Source organism: Conger conger, chromosome 16 (genome assembly GCF_963514075.1).
Source record: "Conger conger chromosome 16, fConCon1.1, whole genome shotgun sequence".
NCBI classification, from domain to species: Eukaryota; Metazoa; Chordata; class Actinopteri; order Anguilliformes; family Congridae; genus Conger; species Conger conger.
The window spans coordinates 9,865,525-9,891,326 of record NC_083775.1 but is presented as its reverse complement, the minus strand read 5'-3'; the positions used below and the strand labels follow the sequence as shown (position 1 = coordinate 9,891,326).

General features: G+C 42.1%; 1 protein-coding gene across 1 annotated transcript; it reads right to left on the bottom strand.

Moving 5' to 3' along the window:
* Positions 1 to 7,301: 7,301 nt before the first annotated feature.
* LOC133114013 (GTPase IMAP family member 4-like) lies at positions 7,302 to 25,267 on the bottom strand. Its single transcript, XM_061223214.1, has 3 exons — positions 25,129 to 25,267; positions 20,688 to 21,984; positions 7,302 to 7,548 (listed from the first exon to the last, which is right to left on the bottom strand). Exons 1-3 carry the CDS (start codon positions 25,265 to 25,267, stop codon positions 7,302 to 7,304), a joined length of 1,683 nt encoding a protein of 560 aa, XP_061079198.1.
* Positions 25,268 to 25,802: the final 535 nt, after the last annotated feature.

The following is a 25,802-nucleotide window of genomic DNA, read 5'->3' as shown; positions in this document are numbered from 1 at the left end:
AAGGCCGCGTTCTCAACAGTTGATGCTCAAAATGGCGTTGTGGAAATTAGAAGGGAAATTCATCGATTTCAAGCCGCGCCACTCGAAAGACCGCAAGAGTAGGTGTTCAGCATAAGACCCACACAATCAAGCTATGTCTCTCTGGAAATAACAATACTGTCTGCACGATCAGTTTACTGGAAATACATTTATGAAATATTAATTTAATTTAGGAATTACTTTCATTCCCAACGCAAGGTAATTGTAGACTGCATTCCTGACTATCCTATTTTGTCCGTAACACACGAACAACATTCGCTTCAAGTAAACCTGACGCGAACAACTTTCTCGACTATGCTCTCTCCAGCGTCAGTTGCGACAGGAAGCACTGAGAAATATGAAAAGATTTAACTTTTGATGCATGATGTGTATGTAACTCCCCTTGATTCTTAATCATTTAAAATATAATTTTAGCCAGAATGTATAATACGGTCTATGCAGTGGATTATATTTATGAAAGTAGTTATAATTTCGAATCTGTAACAGTATAGACCTAGTAATTGCTATATATTACATTTTACATTGTGAATTCCTTGCTACTTTTTAAATTGTTCATGTACAAAGGTACCAATCTTCCACAACATGACACTTAGGGTCTTAACTTTTTCCAGATGTATAATCTTTACTTTTCAAAACAACATAATTTTGAGAAAACTGCCTGTTCTTTTTCATATCCCTGGTTTTGTGCAACACTATCAGGCAAGCTCCAACAGCTCCTTGTTGTGTCATTAAAAGCATGTATTAAAATAGCTGCAGGTAGAGAACCATCAGGTTGTTGCTTTGGAATATTTAGATATGAAGCCAGTGGTTCTGAAATGCATGACCTTCTGAGAATGCAACTTGAAAAGAAAAAAAAATGTATTCATGAAACTCCAGTTGTAAATATGATATTGGCCTCATTACATTAACTACTGTTATGAAATATAGTATTTAGTGTATAAATAAATTAAAGGTGAAAGTAAAATATTTAAAGCTGCGCCACCCGAAACAAGCACAGGCTAAGACCCACACAATCAAGCTGTGTCTCTCTGGAAAGAACACCGTCCGCATATCAGTTTACTGGAAACACATTCATAAAATAGTAATTTAATTTAGGACCTATGCCTACTTTAATTCCCAACGTATGGTAACTGCAGACTGCATCCTTGACTGAACATGACGCGCCACAACATGCTCGACAATGCGCTCTCCAGGTGAATAGCGGAAATTGCTACAGGAAGCACTGACAAATATAAAAAGATGAAACGTTTTTTCTTCATGCATGTTATGTATGTAACTCTTATTGTCTTTTATTCATTTAAAATATAATTTCAGCCAATGAATGTATAAAACGGTATTTGCAACTTATAATAATTTCTAATCTGTAACAATATAGTAATTAACGTAACTATCGTGCACATTTTTTCGAAAACATGGGGGGGAAATGGTAGCTGCAATGACGTTGTTACATGTGCATATAGGAGTGCATGAGCTTCGGAAATAAATTCGGCGCCATCGGAGCAGGTTTCGTGGAGCTAACTTTTTTTGCGCGAGTTAAGTTAAAAAAAGGGTCCTACTAATCGTTTGTAGTTCCAGACGTCTCTCTTTCTTGCACGTTCTTAAGTCTACTCTTACCCGTTGTCCAGGCTACTTGTTTAAACCTGCTGTAAAAACAAAAGTTTGTTGTCTCCTCTTCTGTGTTGCCAAAATGAGCTACCTAATGTTTGAAAAATAGTTTACAAATATGGCATTAATAGAATTGTGACTTCTTCATAAGCTTTGGTCGTCACGACAAACAGTCATCAAGATAAGGTAAGGTTTAATAAAACGTTAGGCTACGATTCGAGGGTCACTATTGCCAAAATCAATTTACATAAGTTTTGAAAATTAGTCTACAAATGTAGGAAAAATTCACGGAACAAGATCCTCCTCCTTATTATGATTCATTACTTCGCAAGTCAAAATCAGACTCTATCCTAATGAGCAAACTGGTTCCTCCTAAACTCTTAATGATTCATGCCAAAAGTGTATCAATATGTAAGTGGCCTGTAATCAATATATCACATGTACACTGCGTGTTATCAAATCAAATGAACCTAGAACATTAATTACAGCTGAGCTTATGAAAACGCAAGAAACCAGTGTCAACTGTCGAAATGAGAGCAAAGAATGCATCAGGCTAAAGAACTACATTTACTCACTTAGAGGAGAGTTTTCATCAAATGTTTAGTATGTCTGTATATTTTCAATGATTCACTGCTGATAAATTTGTGTTAGAAGTGCATAAGTGACCCATGTGTAACCTGAGTTGTATTCTGTGGAAAGTACCGAAAAGCACCATGTATTGGAAAGTACAAAATAGCACCGTGTGTTGCATAATTCCTATTTTAATGGTTCCTTTTTGTTAAAAAAAAAAACAAACATGCCTGTTCAATGTAATAAAAGCATTTTTTTAAGAGGTAAATTGGGTGATTTTCCATCGTGGTGTTGCTACCGAGGAGTACTAAATCATTGTAGCGCAGCCAAGTCGGCTGATGTTTTTAGGAATGTTTTAGAAGGAGTTATAAGAACAGTGCATAAAATGGGTGTGAAACTGACATTCGAGGTTCGATTCTGCAGAGTCGAACCGGGTTTTGTGCACTTGCTGCCGTGGTGTCTTTTCCTTCGTGAAGTTATTTTTCTACAAATTGGAGATTGGACTTTGAATTCTGTCGTTTCCTAGCCACGACACAAACATCTCCAAATAATGAATTTCAGTCCGATTAATCTTGTATCGCAAAATATTTTATTTATTGAGCAACATTGCGATGTGTATTTTAATGGATTTCGAACCAATCGCAACCTATAGCAAAAACAGGAAAGCTGGCAGCGGGGCAGTAGTGCATGTAGCGGCCCCTTGGCTTGACTTAGCAAAACGCAGTGTTTCAAACGGGTGTTTATTTTTCCTTCTTCTTTTTCTTATTGAGCACCGTGAAAACTACAGAATAAACATACACAATACTTGTCTGTAATTTCACATTTTACCTATAAATCATATATGAAATCAACTGACAATACAATGTATTATAGTAAGCCTTTGACATATGCTTCTATACTAAATAACAAATAATGATAATGTAATGCAATGATGAAACGTATTACATATACATTCACAATTAGAAAAATACACTATCTCCAAGCTAGCCAATGTATGCAGTTATATTCCTATAAACAAAGTAAAGCAATCAGATGCACTCTTTCCTCGCATGAACATAAATCACATTTCTGACAGTAATGTCCATAAACAATGTTTTCATACCTTGTTCCGCTTACCAAGGGCGCTAATTTTAGTTCAAATGTCAGCCCTCCTGTTTAGTATGCTCGCTAGCTTGTCACATGCATCCTCTGTAAATGTCCAGAAACGGTGTTCACATTATTTGGCTCTGTGTCCTCCCTTCGTGTGTATCAACGTGGTGGCTAAATACTTTATCTTCCAAGTGAGCAGCTGGTGTCCGTAATAACTCCCGAGATGCTCCGATATCCACTCCGACATGCCGTCAGCAAGGCCTGGAGGCACGGGCCTCTCTCGTTAATCGGACCTCCATGTCTGCCCAGCCCGTATCGCTACTGTGTGCATCCTAGTTTAGCCGATACGAATAGATACAACCACTGTAGCTGTCCCCTGACTTTCTTATTATTTAAAGTGCAGAGTAATATGGAGATAATTGAATGATTATTGTGATTGGTGTTGTGCAATCATTTTGTTTGTAATGTTTGGAAAATATAAGGTTTGGTTTCTTGTGATCTTGTGTAGTAGCGACACCTACTGTTCAAATGTGTAAGTTCCTTTGCATAGACAGCATACTGTGGTCACGTGAGTCAGTTGCGTTAATTGGAGTACTGTGGATTGGTCGGAACATTCGAGAACGGCAGAGATGTTTGAACTGTTGGGAGCTGCACAAGGAAGGTTGTTTTGTAAATGAAAAGCAAGAGAAACGAAGAGCAAAGAAGAGAGGTTGTGAAAGTGAATGTAACTACTCCTTGAGTTTGGTCACAAGGCGCACACGTTTTTCACGGTGTTTGCCGACGAAAGAAAACAATAAAACTTCAGACGTGAAGATCAGTCGATGCGTGGGTGTCTGTGCTAGAGAAAAGGACCTTTGGGAGCAGTTATAACCACAAAACAACTAAGTAAATTAAAAATAAACTTGTTTCTTACAGGATATGAACAGGATACATGACCAGTTTAGTTTGCATGTTTTTTAACCGTACCTTCGACGATGTCTAAAATGCCCTTATGTTGGGAGAGGAAAAGTTTTTTCCCCAAAATGCACCGGGAAAAGGCGAAGCCCTTTCAAAATGAAACACAGAAACAAAAGAAAACGCCACAAGGGGGCATAGTAACGCTACATCATCTGGCATTATACACATGTAAACAATCACTATTATTAAGTATTAAATAATTAATGCCCAATTCACCAGCCATTTACACTCCCACCAAATGCTGTTATAATGAATGAACAAAAATAGATAGAGTAAATGAATTGTACAGGATTTCTTGACTAACGAATGACCACCATGACTAGCATTTATCAACCAGTTTGTTCTAATTAGCTCTCAAGGAGGACCACCAATTTTTGAATTGGTCGCTCGATAACTGAAAGTTTGGAAGAGAGATCTCGTTGTCCTTGAGGTTTTTGTTCCCCAACTTGTACCTTGACTCGACGAACTAAGCCATCACTCTCTTGAATGTTTTCGACCACTCGTCCTAGCTGCCACTGGTTTCGTGGGAGGTTATCATCTTTGATGATGACTATGTTGTTCACCTTGAGATTACGCTGGGGTGAGTGCCATTTCTGTTGTGTGGACATGTTCAAGAGATACTCTTTCTTCCAGCGACTCCAGAATTGTTCAATCAGATATTGAACTCTCCACCACCTCTTTGTTGTATACAAATCCTCCTTGACAAATGCTCCGGGAGGTGGAAGAGCTACTTTTGACTTCATCATAATGAGGTGATTTGTTGTTAAGGGTTCCAATGCCTGAGGATTATTGATCCCGTCAACTGTTAATGGTCGGCTGTTAACAATGGCCATTGCTTCGTAGAACAGTGTTCTGAGGGAGGCATCATCAAGTCGACCTGGACACGTTTCTAATGGTTCGAATTCAACGTTCCCATACACCGCCTGCGTGACTAGCAGAAGGAGCGTTGAAGACAAATTCGCACTGCTTCTCAGCCAAGAAGATTTCTAAGGACTTAGTGTTACATTGCTTAAGTGCTTCCTTGAACTCATTCCTGGCTCCTACAAAATTAGAACCCTGATCAGAGCGTAGTTGTCGAACAGCTCTGAGACTGATGAAGCATCTCAATGCGTTGATGAATGAGTCTGTTGACACGTCTTCAACCATTTCGATATGAACGGCTCTAGAATATAGGCATGTGAAAATCAGGCCATATCTTTTGCATTCTTTGCGAGCTTTCTTGACAAGAAATTGTCCAAAACAGTCCATGCCACTGTATGTAAAGGGAGCTGAGGCTTCAACGCGCTCTTTAGGGAGTTCAGCCATTCGCTGTTTCTCTGTCGGCCGTCAAAGTTTCCTGCATTGCACACAGGTGTGTATCAGCTTAGCAACCAGCTTGCTCCCACCAATGACCCAAAATCCGTTGGCTCTAAGGTCCATTTGGGTTTGGCATCGACCTTGATGACAAATCTTGGTGTGGTAATGTGACACAATCAGCTTAGTAATGTAGCTGTCATTTGGAAGTATAACCGGGTGTTTTAATTCTTGACTGAGGGATGACTGTTTCAATCTCCCACCAACACGAAGAAGCCCTCCAGACAAGATCAAGACAGAAGAGAGAGCTTGAATTTGGAAGGTCTTTTCCACTCTGAAGCATCTTTATCTCATGGTGGAAGGTTTGCTGCTGGACGAGCTTAATCACTTCCTCAGCAGCCTTCTCACGTTCTGCGACAGTCACATGCTCACTGTGTTGCTTTTGCTTAGATCCCAACCTCTTAATTCTTGCAACCACTTTAAGAAGTGTCGTCCAAGAAGAAAACTGATGTAGACGTCTGAGGATATCAGTGCAGTTACTGGCTTCAGTTGCAAATACCTGAATTGTCTTAACTTCAGGATCACCAACGAGTAGCTCTGTCAAAGAGTTGGGTGTTAGATGCAGTTCTTGCTCCCAGATAAATTTGGGACCTTGCAGCCAGTTTGTTGAGCTAATGCATGATGCGCGAAGGCCTCTGGAGGCATGGTCTGCCGGGTTTTCCGATGTGTCCACATAATGCCACTGACTGGGGTCAGTGTTATCCCTTATCAGTTGAACACGGTTTGCCACAAATATGTGGAACCTACGTGCCTCATTATTAATGTATCCTAACACGACTTGCGAATCTGTCCAGAAGAATTCCTCATCAATCTTCATGTCAAGTTCCCTCTTTAACATGGCACTGACTTTTGTAGAGACCACTGCAGCTGCAAGTTCCAGTCTCGGAATACTTGCAATCTTTGTGGGTGCAACCCTTGCCTTAGCCATCACAAGGCTGCAGTGAACTTCATCTTTGTCATTTTGGTACCTGAGGTAGGAACATGCACCGTATCCTACACTACTAGCATCTGCGAAATGATGCAGCTCTGTTCTGACAATGTTATGGAAGTTATGTGGGTGGTAGCATCTCGGAATTAAGACCCCTTTCAACTCGTGAAGACCATTTATCCACTCCTCCCACCGTGGCTTTACGTCTTCTGGGAGTGGGTCATCCCATCCAATGCCTCTATGACACAGCTCTTGAAAAATACATTTTCCACTTAGGCTGAATGGAGCGATGAACCCAAGTGGATCGTACAGAGAGGCTATGACAGACAAGACGCCACGACGCGTTGAAGGCTGGTCTTTCAAGCTGATGTTAAAGCTGAAAGTGTCATCTTTTATTGACCACTGGATGCCGAGTGCACGCTCTGCTGGGGTTGGATCTAGTCCAAGAGGTTCAATGGTTGCTGCTCTTTCTGCGGAGTCTATGCTGTCAAGGACTGCTTCCTCATTTGAGTTGAATTTGTGAAGACGTAGGCCTCCTCTTTTGCACAACTCTTGTGCTTCAGTGATCAGTTTCTTAGCTTCCTCAACCGATGTAACGCTGACTAATCCATCATCAACATAAAAGTTCTTCTCCACAAAGGTTGACGCTAATGGATAGTTGGCTTTCTGTTGCCGTGCTAGATGCTTCAAACCAAAATTCGCACATCCTGGAGAAGAGGCAGCCCCAAAAAGGTGAACCGCCATCCTGTACTCCTGTGGTTCACTTTCCAAATCTCCACCTTTCCACCAGAGGAATTTCAGATAATTCCCGGGACTCGGGAGTGACGAAGAACTGATAAAACATCCTTTCAATGTTGCAGATGATGGCGACAGCCACCTTTCTGAAGCGACAAAGAACTCCCACTAGAGGATTGATTAGGTTGGGCCCCGTCAGTAGAGTGTCGTTGAGAGAAACACCACGGAACTTGGCTGAGCAGTCAAACACGACTCTCAGCTTGTCGGGTTTTCTGGGGTGGTAGACGCCATGATGGGGAAGGTACCACTCTGTCTCTCCCTCGAGTGTTGTAGGCGCTGGCTCTGCATCACCCTTGACAATTATTTCCTCCATGAATGTTTTATATTGATCATGATATTGCTTATTGGCCTTTAACTTCCTCTTAAGACACTGAAGGCGAACTGTTGCTAGCCTCTTGTTGTTCGGCAGAATGGGTGGACTGTCGCCCTTGAAAGGGAGGGGCATTTCATAATGCTTGTCTTCCTTCTGCGTGATGTTGTCACTGAGGAATTGTATGAAGTGAACATCATCTTGGGATACATATTTGTCTTCAAAAGCTCTTTCAATGAAGTCTGACTCCAGGGCTTTCAGAACGTCTGTAGCTAATGGAGTTGGCATTTCCTTTACTGTGACCCGATGCACAAAGCTCTAATTTCCTTGTCTATCTAGGTGGGGATTCGATGAGCCTATTATACTCCACCCTAGTTGTGATCGTTGTGCAAACGGTTCATTTTTACCTCCGACAATAACTTCAAGAGGAGCTAGTGCTGATGGACAGTCATAACCAATTAAGAGCCCTACTTCACAATCTTGCAGTGGTAGTAACTTATCTGCTAAGTGTTTCAGATGAGGCCATAGGAGTGCTGTTTCCCTAGTTGGGATGTATGACTTGTCCACCGGGATGAAGTCACGGGTGTAGGCTTGCTGTAGTTGGATGTAGTTTTCTGAATGGAGCCCTCGAACTTGTAGACCATGGACGTTCTTGCTTGCTATGTTTGTGTCAATGGCTGTCATAGTACTAAGTTTCAGTTTGACTGGTTTGGCGTCCACATTCAGTTTGTCAAGTACATCTTCTAAGACAAGCGATGAATCACTCTGTGTGTCCAGTATTGCATAAGTAAGCACTTCTCTGTGTGGCTCTTGTACTGAAGACACAAGGACTGGAACGATACTTAAGGTAGCAGTAGCACGTTGTGTTGAGGTATGGGACACGACCTTGTGCGTTTCCTGGCTTTCATGGTCATCTGTGGAAGTAGAGCTATTCCTTGTTGCTTCCACAGGTCTTTGTTTCCTTTCTTCATGTAAGCAGGTTGGGTGACGACGGCTGCATGTACCGCAGGTGTGTCGTCTTTTGCAATCTTTGGTAATGTGCCCTTTCCTTAGGCATCCAAAGCACAGCCGATTTTCATGGATGAATGCTTTCTTATCCGCGACAGACTTTGCTGCAAAGATGGAACACTTTGTAATGCCATGTGCTTCAATTTTACAGACAGAGCAGGGTGATTTTGCTTTGCTGAGCATTTCTTGTTTCTCCAAGGTGGAATTCTTGGACTGTGCACTTGTGTTGAAAGCTCTAGCTCTCTTTGGTAACCTCTCATCTGTAGGTTTGTAATTCATCAAGAGTGGAGAGGCAATAGGGTTACAAGCTATCCGTGCCTCTTTGTTCAGGAACTCTGTGAAGCATGCAAGATCTGGATAGTGTCCAGATGTGTCAAGTTCATCCACAACAATCCGACTCCACTTACGCACAATCCATGCAGGTAATTTTGGAAGCAATTTGTGGTTTTCTTCACAATCGTTCAGGATGGCTAGTCCTTTGACGTGTGGGATTGCCTCGGCGCAGCCTTGAAGGAAGTCTGCAAACTCTTGAAGTGCCAGAGGATCATTTGTGCTGATTTTATGCCATCTTGTGAGTTTATCTCGGAAGGCTTTCTGTATGATGAACGGGTTTCCATATCTCTCTTGCAGGACCTTCCAGGCTCCTTTGTATGCATCTTCTGAGTCTCGGTAGAAGAAACCTTCCACAGCCTTGCGTGCCTCTCCAGCAAGATAATTTTTTAGATAAAACATCTTCTCACTTGCTGGGAGGGGCTTTCTGTCAATTAGCGCCATGAAAGACATCTTCCAGTCTGTGAATTTCATGGGGTCAGCACTGAATGTAGTTGGTTCGGGGACGGGCAGGCGGCTCATGCTTAACGAGCTGGCAATTGCTTGGGCTAAACGGAGTCCTGGGTCAGAGGTTCTTGTTGAGGTCGGAATGATGCAGCATCTGGATTTAGCCAAGCTCTAAATTCAGTTCTTTGGCAAGCAGAATTAGTTACATCATAACGCTCTTCCTCATGATTCTCAAGACTTTCAAAATTGTCATATGCCCTCACACGAGCTGCTGCTATCTCAATTTCCTTTTTTGCTTGTAACTGCTGTAGTTTTGTTCTCTCCTGCTCCAACTTGAAGTGCATTTCTACTTCTTTCTGCTTCATTTCTGACAACATGTTTGCCTCTTTGAGTTTCCATTCACTTTCCAATTTATGAAGCTGTGTTTGCTGGGCTTGAATTTCTTGCATGGCTTTTGATTGCTCCAGCTTGGCTGCGAGTTCTGCTTCTGCATCTACTCGTTTGCTAGAGACACTGGTTGTGCTTGAGTGGCTGCTTGGTGTCTGTGATGGCTCTGAGATTACAGTTTCGGTTTTTGTGTGACCAAAGATAGACCCATATTCATCTTTGTTTAAAGTCATTCTCACTCTTTCCTTCTCGAGTTGGTCATTATAATTTTCATTAATAGTCTCTAGGCATTTACTTATGAGGTCACAAGTTTCTTTAGTGAGAGTAACACAGGCATCCATTTTCTTAACAATCTCTGGAGTGGTGTTACAGTTGCGTAGAATATGCTCATACTGTTGGCATACTACATCATGCTTTGCTTGGATGTCTTGCTGGATTTTATCGAGGTCTTCTGATGAACAGAGGGTTTTCAATTTTGTTCTAGTCTCCCTTGCTACCTGCTTCCAAAAGTCATAGGCTTTGTTAAATGTTTTCTCACGTTTTTTGGTGTCTTGAATGTGCATCTCATGTCCTTTCTCTGTTAGAGTTCTTTCACGTGAGCTGGACTTGACTGATGTGTCTGTAGGGTTGTCTGTCTCTTCTGTCAGGAGTGACATTTTATTTGTTTGTGTTGCTGCTTTAAGCCGACTGTAGCCTTTGATTTTCCTATGTCTGGATTTAAGATTCTGAACTGTGGTTATCCCTACCACTGAATAATGCTATTTACTGCATTTCAGACATTTGCAAATTCTGGACATCCAAAAGGATTTTTAGCATAACACAGTGACGAAATAAAAAATCTCACCCTTTAAACCTTTTCATAAACACACATCATCAATTATGATTCCATAAACAACCGCACTATCCATCCATCCATCCATTATCTGAACCCGCTTATCCTGAACAGGGTCGCAGGGGGGCTGGAGCCTATCCCAGCATACATTGGGCGAAAGGCAGGAATACACCCTGGACGGGTCGCCAGTCCATCACAGGGCACACACACCATTCACTCACACACTCATACCTATGGGCAATTTAGACTCTCCAATCAGCCTAACGTGCATGTCTTTGGACTGTGGGAGGAAACCGGAGTACCTGGAGGAAACCCACGCAGACACGGGGAGAACATGCAAACTCCGCACAGAGAGGCCCCGGCCGACGGGGATTCGAACCCAGGACCTCCTTGCTGTGAGGCGGCAGTGCTACCCACTGCACCATCCGTGCCGCCCTACAACCGCACTAACACCTTGAATTCTTCAACAATTTTGACATATTATGTCTTGGGATTTAGTTTACAGAATATTTTTCAACCTCAGAATTTCTGAATATTTTAAGCATAATATCTGGTATTGTCAACTTGAATTCAGTTAAATGGTTTGACTTTGAAGACTCAACTATGTGTACTGCAAGTGAGTGTGTACAGTCCCTTTTACTGTTTTTTGTCCACCAAAGTCTCTCACTGTATCTGCAGCTGTACTTTCAGTGTGCTGTCCATTTTTAACCTTGCCTGAGTGTTAGGTGCAAGCGGAGTTAACTGTCTGGCGTCAGGCTCGTAGCTGGACATCAGGTGCGTTGACATCAGCTTGTCACAGGAGACGGCAGGGCTGGTGTGGCATCAAATTTTCACTGTAGCGGCCCCTTGGCTTGACTTAGCAAAACGCAGAGTGTTTCAAACAGGTGTTTATTTTTCCTTCTTCTTTTTCTTATTGAGCACCGTGAAAACTACAGAATAAACAAACACAATACTTGTCTGTAATTTCACATTTTACCTATAAATCATATATGAAATCAACTGACAATACAATGTATTATAGTAAGCCTTTGACATGTGCTTCTATACTAAATAACAAACAATGATAATGTAATGCAATGATGAAACGTATTACATATACATTCACAATTAGAAAAATACACTATCTCCAAGCTAGCCAATGTATGCAGTTATATTCCTATAAACAAAGTAAAGCAATCGGATGCACTCTTTCCTCGCATGAACATAAATCACATTTCTGACGGTAATGTCCATAAACAATGTTTTCATACCTTGTTCCGCTTACCAAGGGCGCTAATTTAAGTTCAAATGTCAGCCCTCCTGGTTAGTATGCTCGCTAGCTTGTCACATGCATCCTCTGTAAATGTCTAGAAACGGTGTTCACATTATTTGGCTCTGTGTCCTCCCTTCGTGTGTATCAACGTGGTGGCTAAATACTTTATCTTCCAAGTGAGCAGCTGGTGTCCGTAATAACTCCCGAGATGCTCCGATATCCACTCCGACATGCCGTTAGCAAGGCCTGGAGGCACGGGCCTCTCTCGTTAATCGGACCTCCATGTCTGCCCAGCCCGTATCGCTACTGTGTGCATCCTAGTTTAGCCGATACGAATAGATACAACCACAAAACAACTAAGTAAATTACAAATAAACTTGTTTCTTACAGGATATGAACAGGATACATGACCAGTTTAGTTTGCATGTTTTTTAACCGTACCTTCGACGATGTCTAAAATGCCCTTATGTCGGGAGAAGCCCTTTCAAAATGAAACACAGAAACAAAAGAAAACGCCACAAGGGGGCATAGTAACGCTACATCATCTGGCATTATACACATGTAAACTATCACTATTATTAAGTATTAAATAATTAATGCCCAATTCACCAGCCATTTACAGTGCGGACGGACTGTAGGCAGGCTCATAGTCGAAGACGTAAGAGAGTCAAGACCGAAGTCCGCTCCGCGGGGAAAAAGCACAAAGACAGCAGGCAAAGGTTTGTGGTACAGGCAGGCAGTGGTCAGAAACCCGCTCAAAAGTTCACTGATAAACAGGAGGCAACAATTTCGCAATGAACAGGTGCAGACAATTGGCTTGAGAGCAGCATGCGAATGGAAATCAGGTGTGGAAGTTAACAAGATCATTAGTACTCATGAGTAATAAACCTAGCGTTAGAAAATTAGTAAATTACATGCACAAGAAACGTAAGGTAAACATAAACACATGGTTAGAATATTAGTATTACCCAATCCTGATCTAACATTAGTAGATTAGTAAGTAGATGCGGGAAAATGAAACAATTAGGGAAGCGTGAGTGACAGCAAGGGAGAGAGAGAAAACATGAATGCAAGGCTTGCAGAAAGACACGAAAAAGTGTAGGCTAAACAATGAACGGAACAACATAACATGAAACAACCTAAATCATGACATAGCAAGTTTGCAAAACTGTGACATGAATAAACTATATAACGTGACATGACAAGACTAGAAAATACACCGTAACAAGAACTAAACATGAAACGTAACATGACACAACAATGAATGTAACAAGAAATAAACCATAAAAACGTGGCGAGGCTAGACTAACATAATACGTGACATGATAATAAAATAACTAAGACAATGACTAAACATGAAACATGACATGACAAGCATAAAGGATATCTGGGTGACTCTCGCTCGTTCCAAACAGAAGTGTGAGCCCTGTGACTGGGTGTTGAGTCTCCCCATTACTGGCTATGGCAATTTCAAGAGGCCATTCCTGAGCACAAATCAAGAGGATATGCTGACCTAGTATGAGCTGATGGGCAATACATGATTGGCGGTGTGTCTGCAGTGTGGAAAATAGCGAGAATAGTTGCCAGCCACACGTCTGCCCTCTCCTTCTGATCTGAGGGGTTGCTTCTGGGAGATGGTAAATGGTTGGCATGTCATATAGCGCCTTTATCCAAAGCGCTGTACTATTTATCTTTCTCATGAACCCCATTCACACATAAATTCGCACACCAACGGCGATTGCCTGCCATGGAAGGCACCAACCAGCTCGTCAGGAGCATTTGGGGGTTAGGCGTCTTGCCTAAGGACACTGCGACACACCCCGGAGGCGGGATGGAACCAGCAACCCTCTGACTGCTCTTACCGCCTGAGCCAATGTCGCCAAGAGTTTGTGTTTGGGAAAATTGGAAAAATCTGGGATAAAATTTCAAATGATAAAATACAAATAAAAAGAGCAAAATAAAAACCTAATGTATGTGGGCACTAAACAAGGGGTTTGAAACAAAGGAAGCGGAGAACGGGTCACTCATCTGAAACGCAGGTACGTGCCTCTTCTGGATGCCAGATGACCATCAGCACTCTGCTATCCAAGCTCCTGCAACCATAAAGTGCCCCTCCTCTGCTGTGAGATGTGAAAACTGCTACTCAGCTGGGCTCATCCAAAAGCATCACAATAATGAGCACATACGCCTGCTTTTCAAAACTCCCACCACTACAAGACAAGTGGTTCTTCCTCACCATCTCCTGTTCTCCATGACTCCTTCCTCTCCCTCGGGATGAGGTCACACCATTACTGCATTTTAGACAGGAAGTGCTTGAGTGTTGTGAATGCAGGCAACATGTACCCATAAAAAATATATCAGAGAGAAAGTATGTGTGTGGAGAGGGTTCACATTTTTTTTAAATTGCAACCAATAACACATTTTTATATATTTCATTTTTTAATTGAAAATGCACATGCTCAAATCAACTATACTTAAAGGCATACTATCATAGTTCGGTGTATTGGACATGCTTTTCAGTTACAATACAGAAATAAAAATGTCCATGCCCAGAAGAGTTCCAAGGCTTTTTTAGAATAACAAATACAAGAAGACAAGCAAGGTATTGGGAATTTGATATTTATATAATATTACAATATTTTCAAGGTAAAAATCATGCATAGTATGCCTTTAAAGCCAAATATATTTCAATGCCAACAACTTCCCAACCAGTGTACTCAACTAGCACAGTCTGCATTTGGGAGGGCAGTAGCAGGTAAGTTTAGCACAGTCTGTATTTGGGAGGGCAGTAGGAGGTAAGTTTAGCACAATCTGTATTCGGGAGGGCAGTAGGAGGTAAATTTAACACAGTCTGTATTTGGGAGGGCAGTAGGCGGTAAGTTTAGCACAGTCTGTATTCGGGAGGGCAGTAGCAGGTAAGTTTAGCACAGTCTGTATTCGGGAGGGCAGTAGCAGGTAAGTTTAGCACAGTCTGTATTTGGGAGGGCAGTAGCAGGTAAGTTTAGCACAGTCTGTATTTGGGAGGGCAGTAGGAGGTAAGTTTAGCACAGTCAGTATTCGGGAGGGCAGTAGCAGGTAAGTTTAGCACAGTCTGTATTCGGGAGGGCAGTAGCAGGTAAGTTTAGCACAGTCTGTATTCGGGAGGGCAGTAGCAGGTAAGTTTAGCACAGTCTGTATTCGGGAGGGCAGTAGGAGGTAAGTTTAGCATAGTCTGTATTCGGGAGGGCAGTAGCAGGTAAGTTTAGCACAGTCAGTATTCGGGAGGGCAGTAGGAGGTAAGTTTAGCACAGTCTGTATTCGGGAGGGCAGTAGCAGGTAAGTTTAGCACAGTCTGTATTCGGGAGGGCAGTAGCAGGTAAGTTTAGCACAGTCTGTATTCGGGAGGGCAGTAGGAGGTAAGTTTAGCACAGTCTGTATTCGGGCGGGCAGTAGCAGGTAAGTTTAGCACAGTCTGTATTCAGGAGGGCAGTAGGAGGTAAGTTTTGCACAGTCTGTATTCGGGAGGGCAGTAGCAGGTAAGTTTAGCACAGTCTGTATTCGGGAGGGCAGTAGGAGGTAAGTTTAGCACAGCCTGTATTTGGTAGGGCAGTAGCAGGTAAGTTTAGCAAAGTCTGTATTCGGGAGGGCAGTAGGAGGTAAGTTTAGCACAGTCTGTATTCGGGAGGGCAGTAGGAGGTAAGTTTAGCACAGTCTGTATTCGGGAGGGCAGTAGGAGGTAAATTTAACACAGTCTGTATTCGGGAGGGCAGTAGGCGGTAAGTTTAGCACAGTCTGTATTCGGGAGGGCAGTAGGAGGTAAGTTTAGCACAGTCTGTATTCGGGAGGGCAGTAGCAGGTAAGTTTAGCACAGTCTGTATTCGGGAGGGCAGTAGCAGGTAAGTTTAGCACAGTCTGTATTCGGGAGGGCAGTAGCAGGTAAGTTTAGCACAGTCTGTATTCGGGAGGGCAGTAGGAGGTAAGTTTAGCACAGTCTGTATTCGGGAGGGCAGTAGGAGGTAAGTTTAGCACAGTCTGTATTCGGGAGGGCAGTAGCAGGTAAGTTTAGCACAGTCTGTATTTGGGAGGGCAGTAGCAGGTAAGTTTAGCACAGTCTGTATTCGGGAGGGCAGTAGGAGGTAAGTTTAGCACAGTCTGTATTTGGGAGGGCAGTAGCAGGTAAGTTTAGCACAGTCTGTATTCGGGAGGGCAGTAGCAGGTAAGTTTAGCACAGTCTGTATTTGGGAGGGCAGTAGGAGGTAAGTTTAGCACAGTCTGTATTCGGGAGGGCAGTAGTAGGTAAGTTTAGCACAGTCTGTATTCAGGAGGGCAGTAGGAGGTAAGTTTAGCACAGTCTGTATTCGGGAGGGCAGTAGCAGGTAAGTTTAGCACAGTCTGTATTCGGGAGGGCAGTAGGAGGTAAGTTTAGCACAGTCTGTATTCGGGAGGGCAGTAGCAGGTAAGTTTAGCACAGTCTGTATTTGGGAGGGCAGTAGGAGGTAAGTTTAGCACAGTCTGTATTCGGGAGGGCAGTAGTAGGTAAGTTTAGCACAGTCTGTATTCAGGAGGGCAGTAGGAGGTAAGTTTAGCACAGTCTGTATTCGGGAGGGCAGTAGCAGGTAAGTTTAGCACAGTCTGTATTCGGGAGGGCAGTAGGAGGTAAGTTTAGCACAGTCTGTATTCGGGAGGGCAGTAGGAGGTAAGTTTAGCACAGTCTGTATTCGGGAGGGCAGTAGGAGGTAAGTTTAGCACAGTCTGTATTTGGGAGGGCAGTAGGAGGTAAGTTTAGCACAGTCTGTATTCGGGAGGGTAGTAGCAGGTAAGTTTAGCACAGTCTGTATTCGGGAGGGCAGTAGCAGGTTCAGCAGAGTTCAGCAGACAGTACATATTTTAAGGAGTAGTTAGGAGGCTGCTTCGGACACAGCCCTAGAGAAGCTCTTACGGTGTTGTTGGTGCTGTTACGGGGTTCTTACGGTTGTCAATCTTTAATGAGTGTTTATGCTTTCATCGTAAGTTCTATAGGCTACGTTAAAACCAAGTCTACTCAGTTTCAGGAATAAACGCTACTTTTATTGCACAAACAACATCAGTCTTTGAGCCGTCTTTCAGTAGAGCTAGCTACAGTGAGAGACACAAGACCGCTCCAGTTTTAAGCACTCAAGGGTGCGTTTATTCACAAAAAGGAGGCTCAAACAAAAATGAAAAGACATAGGTTCTTCCCCTCTTCTGAGGGTATTAAGGCACCTATGCGCAGTCACCCGCCCCACGGGGTTCCTCGTCCGACCCTGACGCAGTAGCACTTACTCTGGACTCGATCTGCTGCTGTCCCTTTCTACATTAAATTAATATTTATGTTGTTGAAGTGAATGCACAGGCGAGACTGACAGCCCGTGCAGCAGTTGCAAAGGTGATAAGGTAAACTTTCGTATTTCTGCTGCCAATTAAAAATAAGTATAGGCATATGGCCAATTGTCGCTGTGTTTTACTCATTTTAACCAGTTTACAGACACGGGATTGGATGTCAAATCGTAAAGAGGAAAAAACAGAATAGCACTACAAGAATCTGGTTTTATTTGTAACTCTGACATTTAGAAGTACAAAAAACCAGGACAATTTTTGTCCTGGGAAAGAATAGTAAGACGCTCAAAAAAGATAACAATCCCAGGAAAACCAGAACCCTAGTTACTGAACAGATTGGACACAAAGAATGTCACCACCACCACCACCCCCGCCCGCCCCCCCCCCCCCCCCCTCCCTACGGTATAGATAGTAATACACAGAAAGAACATTCTAAGTCCATCTTATTTCGACATTGACTTTAGTTGATAGCAAGGGCACCTTCTTTCCCATGAACATTGTACAGGCTACAGTCAGTCAAAGTAACAGTGAAAAAGGATAAGGGAAATGAGTAGGGAATGGGCAATGGAAATAACCCTTCAGATTTGACCATATCTACCTATCCAAAATAAACTTATGTTTGTCGCATTGGCTAACATTGGCTGCCAAATGACTTAATTGTAAAGACTAAGATATGCAGGATACTTGGTAATACTTGAAAGATGACAGAGGCAGATTTTTTAAACTTTATTGGTTTGTTGACTCATTCATTCATGCAAGGCCTACTGAGACCAGGACTCTATTTCAGAGGATATGACATGACTCCAAAATAATATTAAAGAATGTATGAGTTACACATTGGAACAACAGAAAGACATTACACAAACAATGAAAATCAATTAAAATATGAACTGGTACACTACTCACATACAGAAAGAGGTGGAAATGCTAGGTTCAGAAATGTCTTCCACAGTATTTTGTTCCAATCACCTGGATTTGCTAATTAGCAGAATGAAGATCTTGATCTCCATTTTAGCAGTGGTGAAGGGTGGAGAATATCGACTAAAGTATGTACTGCCACTGGGGCATCTGGCTCTCCAGGCTCAGAGCTTCAAGGGCAACGAGGAGCCACTTTGTGTGACAGATATTGTCGCACCATGGAGGCAACCATGTCTGATGCCCTGTTCCCTAGAATACTCCGAAACACATTAGATAAAGGCGAAATGCTGGTTCCTCATGTGTTTACGCTGACCTTGAGAATGTGGGATAAGGTAAGAGGTGGTTGTGCTTATTCAGCATTCATGATATGTGCTAGACATAGCCAATCATTTACCTTTGTAGAGTCCTTGCATGGGCCGCCAAATGACGTAGGGATTTTACTCTCTACGAAACCAGGGTGCCAATTAATGTAGTGTAGCAGTATAACTGCAAAAAATAATCAGTCTCATAACATTACTGTTATCAGAAATATCTAACCACAAATGTAGTATTTTAATTAATTAAAATAACCAATATCAATGATTAAAACATACCGATAACCTGAAGGTTGGAAGTTCTTTGAAAGACTGCTGACGACCCGGCTCCAAAACGGACACCGGGTTTAGTAAAATATATTTATGAAACAGACGTACAGAACATATATGGGGTTGACTAACGGGAACTTAGCAGGGTAAGTTAGGAATGTGTGTTCGTGCATGTGTGTCCCTTGAACAAAGGAAAGGTAAAGGTGGGAGTGTCAGAGTGGAAAGAGAGACTACTCGTGTAGTTTTACTCTCGAATTACATATGCGAAAGACGGCGAATCAATTCACGTATATGTGCGGCTAACAGAATATATTCAAATGATCAGACAAAGCAAATACAGAAACACCAATTCACAATAGCAGTTAAGACTAAACTAAGCACTGGTTATGCCTGAATGTTTGTTGTCTTACTGAGTGCATACGCATTTCTGGATTCAAAAGATGTGCTTTCCTTGTTGGAGCCGCGATGGTGCTGTGAATGATGTCCTGGAGAGGTGCGCGAAGCTGGGGCGTTGTCGTCTGGTCCGTTCGATTGCTGAAAAGATGTTGGCTGGTCTTTTTTCTGGGTGGAAAAGTTTGTTGCTGTGGTTTGCAGTGGTAAACTGATGTAGCGTTCCGCGTACACCAGCTTCCACTCGCTTTAGGCCAGCAAGTTGCCGCAAGGTAAACTAGGTGTGTCCGTAGGCCTGGTAGTGCACTGTGCAGAATTCAGCCTCAGTCCGAGTCTCGGAGCAGATGAGGTGAAGAGAAGAGCGTCGAAAGAGGGTGAGTTGAAAAAGAGGGAAGAGAGAGGGGGTTTCCCAAGAGCGTGCCTTGCTATTATACAGGGAAAGTCCTGTGGGATTGTGGGAAATGTGGTCCATACACCTTGTTTGAATTTACTTTATGGTTATGAATGAAGCATTTAACAGTATTTAACATTATGCACACTATTCGTACCAATCATGCATCGATACCTTTTGATTATAAGGAGGAGGAACTGCTCCCACCCCTCAGTTCAGACTGTCGGCACATGACTTGTTCTGCAGAAACAGCATGTCTTTTATGGATATACCTTATTGGCCGGTCACTAACTGAATTCTCTCTGTCTCGCAATGAGTGCCAATCACAGGAAAGAGTGCCTGTTGCAGCATTTACATTATTACACATTGACTTCTGTGTTTCTCTTTTAGCGCTTCAATTTCTTTCTGATGTTCCTTCTGTAACTCTTCGATTTTCTCTTTCAGGGATTCCTCAGTTTTGAGAAACTGGGCCTCTTTTTGCTCTTGTTCCTTCTGCAACTGGTCGCATTTCACTTTTAGGGATTCCTGAGTTTTGAGAAACTGGGCCTCTTTTTGATCTTGTTCCTTCTGCAACTGGTCGCATTTCACTTTTAGGGATTCCTCATTGTGTTTATGCAGATTAGATTTGAGAGTAAGCTGCTCATGATCTTGTTTTAGTTTCATTAGCTCTTGTGCATGTTTTTCACTTAAGGCCAGAAACTCTTGTTTGTACTTCTCCTTGAAGTCATTAAATTCCTCTGCTTGTCTTCTAGCCTCTTCTTCATATTTACTCTTCATTTCATTCATTCTTGTTTTGTAGTTTTCCTCAATTTCTTTACGTTCTTTTTCTTCTCTTTCTTTCCTCACCTGATCCTCCTTCTTTCTCTTCTGTCTCTCTTCTTCTCGCTCCCTCTCAAATTCCTCCTGCAGCTCTGCCAGCCTTTCTCTCTCCTCCTCTCTTCTCTGCTCACCCTCTTTATCTCGTCTCTCTTTCTCCTCTTTTCGTTCCTTGTCCCATTCCTCTTGTTGTTTTTTCAACTGTGTTTTCTTTTCTTCAAGATTCCTCTCCATTATTTCCTCTTGATCTCTCCTTTCTTTGTCTCTCTTTTGTCTTTCTTCTTCTCTTTCTCTTTCTTCTTCTCTTTCTCTTTCAAACTCATCCCACATTTTCCTTTGTTTCTCATCCCACTCTTTTCTTTCTTGCTCTTCTTTTTGCTTCCATTCCATCTCTACCTCCTTCTGTCTTCTTTGTTCCTTTCCCCTTTCCTGTTCCCATTCCTCAGCTCTTGTCTTCATGTCTTCCTGTATCTCTTTCTTCTCTTTCTCTGCCTCTTTAATTTTCTGTTCCCAATCCCTTCTTTCATTCTCCTCACAGTTTCTCCTCTCCCGCTCCTCTCTATCCCTCTTTTTCTTTGCCTGCTTTTCCTCAAATTCTTCATTTTCTCGTCTTTGCTTTTCTATCAGCTTTTGTCTCTCTATTTCATCTCTTTCTACCTTGTTCTTCTCTTCCTCTTCCTTTCTTTTCCACTCCTCTCTGAGTCTCATTTTCTCTCCCTCTATCTCATCCATTTTCCTCTTCCACTCTAACTCTTGTCTTCTGTTCTTTTTCTCTTCCTCATCTCTTCTTTCTTTTTCCTCCTGCTCTCTTTTCTTCCAATCTTGTAGCTCTTTCCTTAAATGTTCTTCTTTTTCTTTCAGCTCTTTTTCCCGATGGTTTCTTTCTTCCTGTTCTTTAAGTCTCTGCTCTTCCATCCTTCTCTTCATCTCTTTCATCTCCTCTTTATGTTTTGCCTGCAGCTCCTCTCTCTCTCTCTGCATCTCTCCCTCTCTCTCTCTCAGTATTCTCTCACATTCTTTCTTTATGGTAAATTCTGCCTCCTGGAACATCTCATTGGTGTAGCAGCCTCCTCCGTTCTTCTGCACCATCATGTCTATCTTATCCAGCAGCTCAGACACTTGGGGGAAGTTGCTCTTGTCTCTATTATTGAAAACATGAAACCTGTTTCCACAGCCTTTAATCAGATTCTGGATTGTAGCACCACCTTTTTCAATGAAACTTTCAATTGGTTTATTAAGATCATCCCCTCTTGTGAACAGAACCATGGTGAACATTTCAGCCATTTTACCAAAGGTACTCTTAATGAGCTGCAATGTGTCCTTCTCCTCCTTTGTGATTCTCCCAATCTGTAGCACCAGGAGAAACACATGAGGTCCTGGGGCCAAATAGGAGATGCATTTGGCTATTTCCTCCTGGACCTCCTCATTAGACATTGATGTGTCAAAGAGACCCGGTGTGTCAACTACAGCAATCCGCCTGCCAGCTACTTCCCCTACTCTTTTCTGACAGCAGGTAGTCACTGATGTTGAACTGGACTCAGACAGAAACTTCTCACTCTGCAGTATGGTGTTTCCTGTGGCACTTTTCCCATTTCCTGTCTTCCCCACAAGCACAACCCTCAGACAGCTCTGATCTTTACCCTCAACACCTGCAGAATAAAAAAATAAAAATAGTATAATTCAGACAGAAATTTCATAAGAAACTATGCATATTTCAGACTGCATGTCTGAGTGATGTCAAACTGAGCTGGATTCTGACACGTAGTGGTAAATATGGCTTTTCTATACACATGCAATTAACACTGATGTTTTAGCACTATCCTGTGGAGGTTATGCAGATGATTATGCAGATGATTTCATAATATATACTGTAGTTGGCAGGATCAAGAATGACTAATTGAATGATGTACACAAATAAACATGAATTCAATCCTGAATGTCGGCAGGACAACCTCTGACAGACAAAATGCAGGTGGAAACCTCCTAATAAGATGAGCATTCCTATATTGCAAAGTTTTACACTCTGACAAGCATTGTGTCATTACTTTGCTGAGGGTATTATACACTCAGTGACCACTTTCTTAGGTAAACCTATACACCAGCTCATTAATGCAAATATCTCATCAGCCGAAAAAGCATGCTGATATGGGCTGCATCTGAAATCGAATAGGATCTTCCCGGATGTCACACTGCATTTGGTGAAATATCATAGAGATCAAACACTAGACACTATGCTGGCATGAGTATCAGTGCACATGACCCAAGCACACTGGCAGACAGTGTTCAAAGCAGAGAAATAGTTGAACAATTTAGATGCAAGTATTACCTTAAACTATGCTTAGCAGAACGGACTGCAGTTAATATCAATGGATATACAGTATTTACCTTTGGAAATCTTTTTTTCTGCTTTCCTTACATCCTAACTCACAGCAATTAGCTGCCATCATAAATGTGTACTGTGCTTAAAGTGCCAGCCTTCTATGACAAAGTAGGATTCATGAAAAGCCATCTTACTTGTTACTCATATATTCATATATTAAAGCCACTTTATATATGTGGAGTGACAGTATACATATACAGTGTGTGATTTCAGCTGCAGCCATGGTCTAGAGCAGTGTTTCTCAATCTCAGTCCTGACCCTCTGTGTATGCTGGTTTTCATTCCAACCACAATAGATGGATGGATAAGAGCGTCTGCTAAATGCCATGTAATGTAATGTAAAACAGCAATCCTAGATTTTCAGATTTTCATCTTTCTAAATTAGGTACTTGTCATGTTTTGAGGGATTATTTACCCTTTTCGGCCACATTATGTCTAAAATTGCTACGTATGCCACAAAGAATAAAAGTTCCATGTTCACATTGTGATTATTGATATATATATATATATATTGATATATATATATATATTGATATATATATATATATTGATATATATTGATTGACATAAAGTCTGATTATATATTATATACATATATATATACATGATATGTTACCTCATTTTATGTAATTGTTTGCAATATAGCACAGTAAGCACAGTATGAACATTTAAAATACGTAATTATGGCATGCATAGCAATTTCAGATATAATGTGGCTTAAGAGGGTAAATAATGCCTCAAAACAAGACAAGTACCTAATTTGAAAAATTGACAAAAATCTGTTGAAAATCTGGGATTGCTGTTGTAGTTGGAATGAAAACCAGCATACACAGGGGGTCCCCCCAGGACCGAGTTTAAGAAACACTTGTCTAGAGCGTCAGCTCTTGTTCAGACCAAACATTAGAACAGGGAATAAATGTGATCTACAGTAAGTGACTTTGACCGTCGAATGATTGTTGGCTCTCACACCTCAGTCTCTAGATTTTACAGAGAATGGAGTAGAAATCAAAAAACATCCAGTGAGCAGCAGCTCTGTGGGTAGAAATACCTTCACAATGAGAGAGGTCAGAGGAGAAGCCCTGTCAAGCTGACAGGAAGGCCACAGTAACTCAAATAACCGTGATATGCAGATACAGCAGTGATATGCAGATACAACAGTGATATGCAGATACAACAGTGATATGCAGCTTCTCTGAACACACAACACGCAAACCTTTAAATGGATGGGCTACAGCAGCAGAAGAGCAATGTGTTAAAAAGTCAGGCATAATAAATACTCAGTTAAGTGGTCACTGAGTGTGTTACCATTTCATGAAATAATGAACCCCTCCAAACGTACCCAGTGATGTACCATCAATTTGTTCTTCTAATTCTCTTATTTTCCGGTCCTTCCTCTCCAGCTGTGCCTCCCAGTACATATCCCGGGAATAGCAGCTTTTTGTGGCTTTATTCATCTCCTCTATAGCCTCCAGAAGTTCTGGAACTATTGGGTAATTCACAATGTCCTCATTGTTTAAAACAAAGAACCTTTTGCCACACATCTTTAGAAGCTCCTGGGTATCCTTATTCTGCTGTAGAAAGTCAAGAACAGGTTTAGCAGTTGGACTTTCATGGATGAAAAGGACCAGCATGTAATCAGTGACTCTTGAGCCAAATAACTCCTGAATCCTTGTTATTTCTTCCTTGTCTTCATCAGTGAGAGGACCAGCTGGTATGACCAGGAGGAAGGCATGAACTCCAGAGCCACAGAGAGAGGCACATTGTCGAGTCTCATAGGTAACATCTGCTGCCGTTTCCACCACAGTAACCAGGTGACCACACACTTCTCCCTCTCTCCTCTCACCCACTGAAGAGGGGCTGGGATCCACACTGGACTCCCTCTGTCCTAGGATGGTGTTTACTGCAGTCCTCCCAGCTCCTCTCCTCCCAAACAACACCAAGTTCAGTGGCTCACCTCCAGCCACTGGAATAAAGAAGAAGAGTTTGTTATCTTACAGTCGTGTCTAACTGTATTATTGTAATTTTGGCCATACTGAAAGTCAGTTCCCCAGTATGCTTTTCAGTACATCTTCAGAACATCTATTATTCCTCAGTTGAGTTTCCATCCATTTTTAGCAGTAAATCCCAAGAGTAAACTGCTCCAAAAGTTGCTGAATAAGAAATATGCAATTAATTTGTAGTCAATGTGAGTTGTCAGTTTTATATATTTCTACAGTTGTTTTCTTTTCAATTCTGTGTGATGTGCCTACATTTTCTCACACCAGTAAAATGCCAGGTTTTCTTTCAGGATTAAGTTCTTTATTTATGCAGTGTTTAGAAGCATTAAGGGTTAAGTTATCTATCATATCAATTTTCACTATTAGTTGCACAAACTAATTTCCTCATGGCTTTTCTTTGACTGACTATTTTTTTACCTTTAATTTCCTGTGGCTTCTGCTTCCTCTCCATCTTCTGTTGAGTCCCCATCAGTGAGCCCTCCATCCCTCCAAGTGCAGCTGATTCTGGCTCCTGGAATATCTCACAGCTGATGAAATCTCCATTCTTCTTCACCATCTGCTCTATTTTCTCCAGTAGTTCAGCGCCTTGGGTGTTGTCAATCTGTTCTGTGTTCAATATGTGACACCTTCCACTGCAACACTGAACAACTTTGTCAACAGGATCCTTACCAAGGTTATGCCATCTTTTACTCCCCTGTGTGGTCAGTACTACTGAGTACCTAAAGGCCACATCACTGAAAAATCCCAAGACTCTCTTTAGTCTTCTTCTTTCACTTTCTGTAAACCTCCCATTCTGCAGCACCAGCAGAAGTGCATGAGGACCTGGGGCAGACAGGGTCACACATCTCTCTAACTGATGGAATAATTTCCTGTCAGGGAGCTGAGGGTCCAGTAAATCTGGAGTGTTGATCAGAGCCACAGGCCTCCCATTCACCAGACCTTGTGCTCTCTCACACTGATCTTTTGCTGAAAGTACCTCTCTCCTCAGGATGACATTTCCCACTTCACTCTTCACTTCGCCAGACCTCCCCAGCAGCACAATCCTCAGACCAGACACTGTAAAGACAGACACAGTTTTACTATACAATTCA

Excerpts from the sequence above, each read along its gene's own strand:
- LOC133114013 (XM_061223214.1), bottom strand. The coding sequence starts at position 25,267 with ATGGTGAAGAAGAATGGAGATTTCATCAGCTGTGAGATATTCCAGGAG. Across the intron at positions 21,985-25,128 it reads GAAGCCACAGGAAATTAAAG|GTGTTGAGGGTAAAGATCAG; the intron begins GTAAAAAAATAG and ends TTTATTCTGCAG. Across the intron at positions 7,549-20,687 it reads GAAGAGCAAGAAAGAAAAGA|AAAACCCGACAAGCTGAGAG; the intron begins GTGGGATGAGAA and ends CTACCACCCCAG.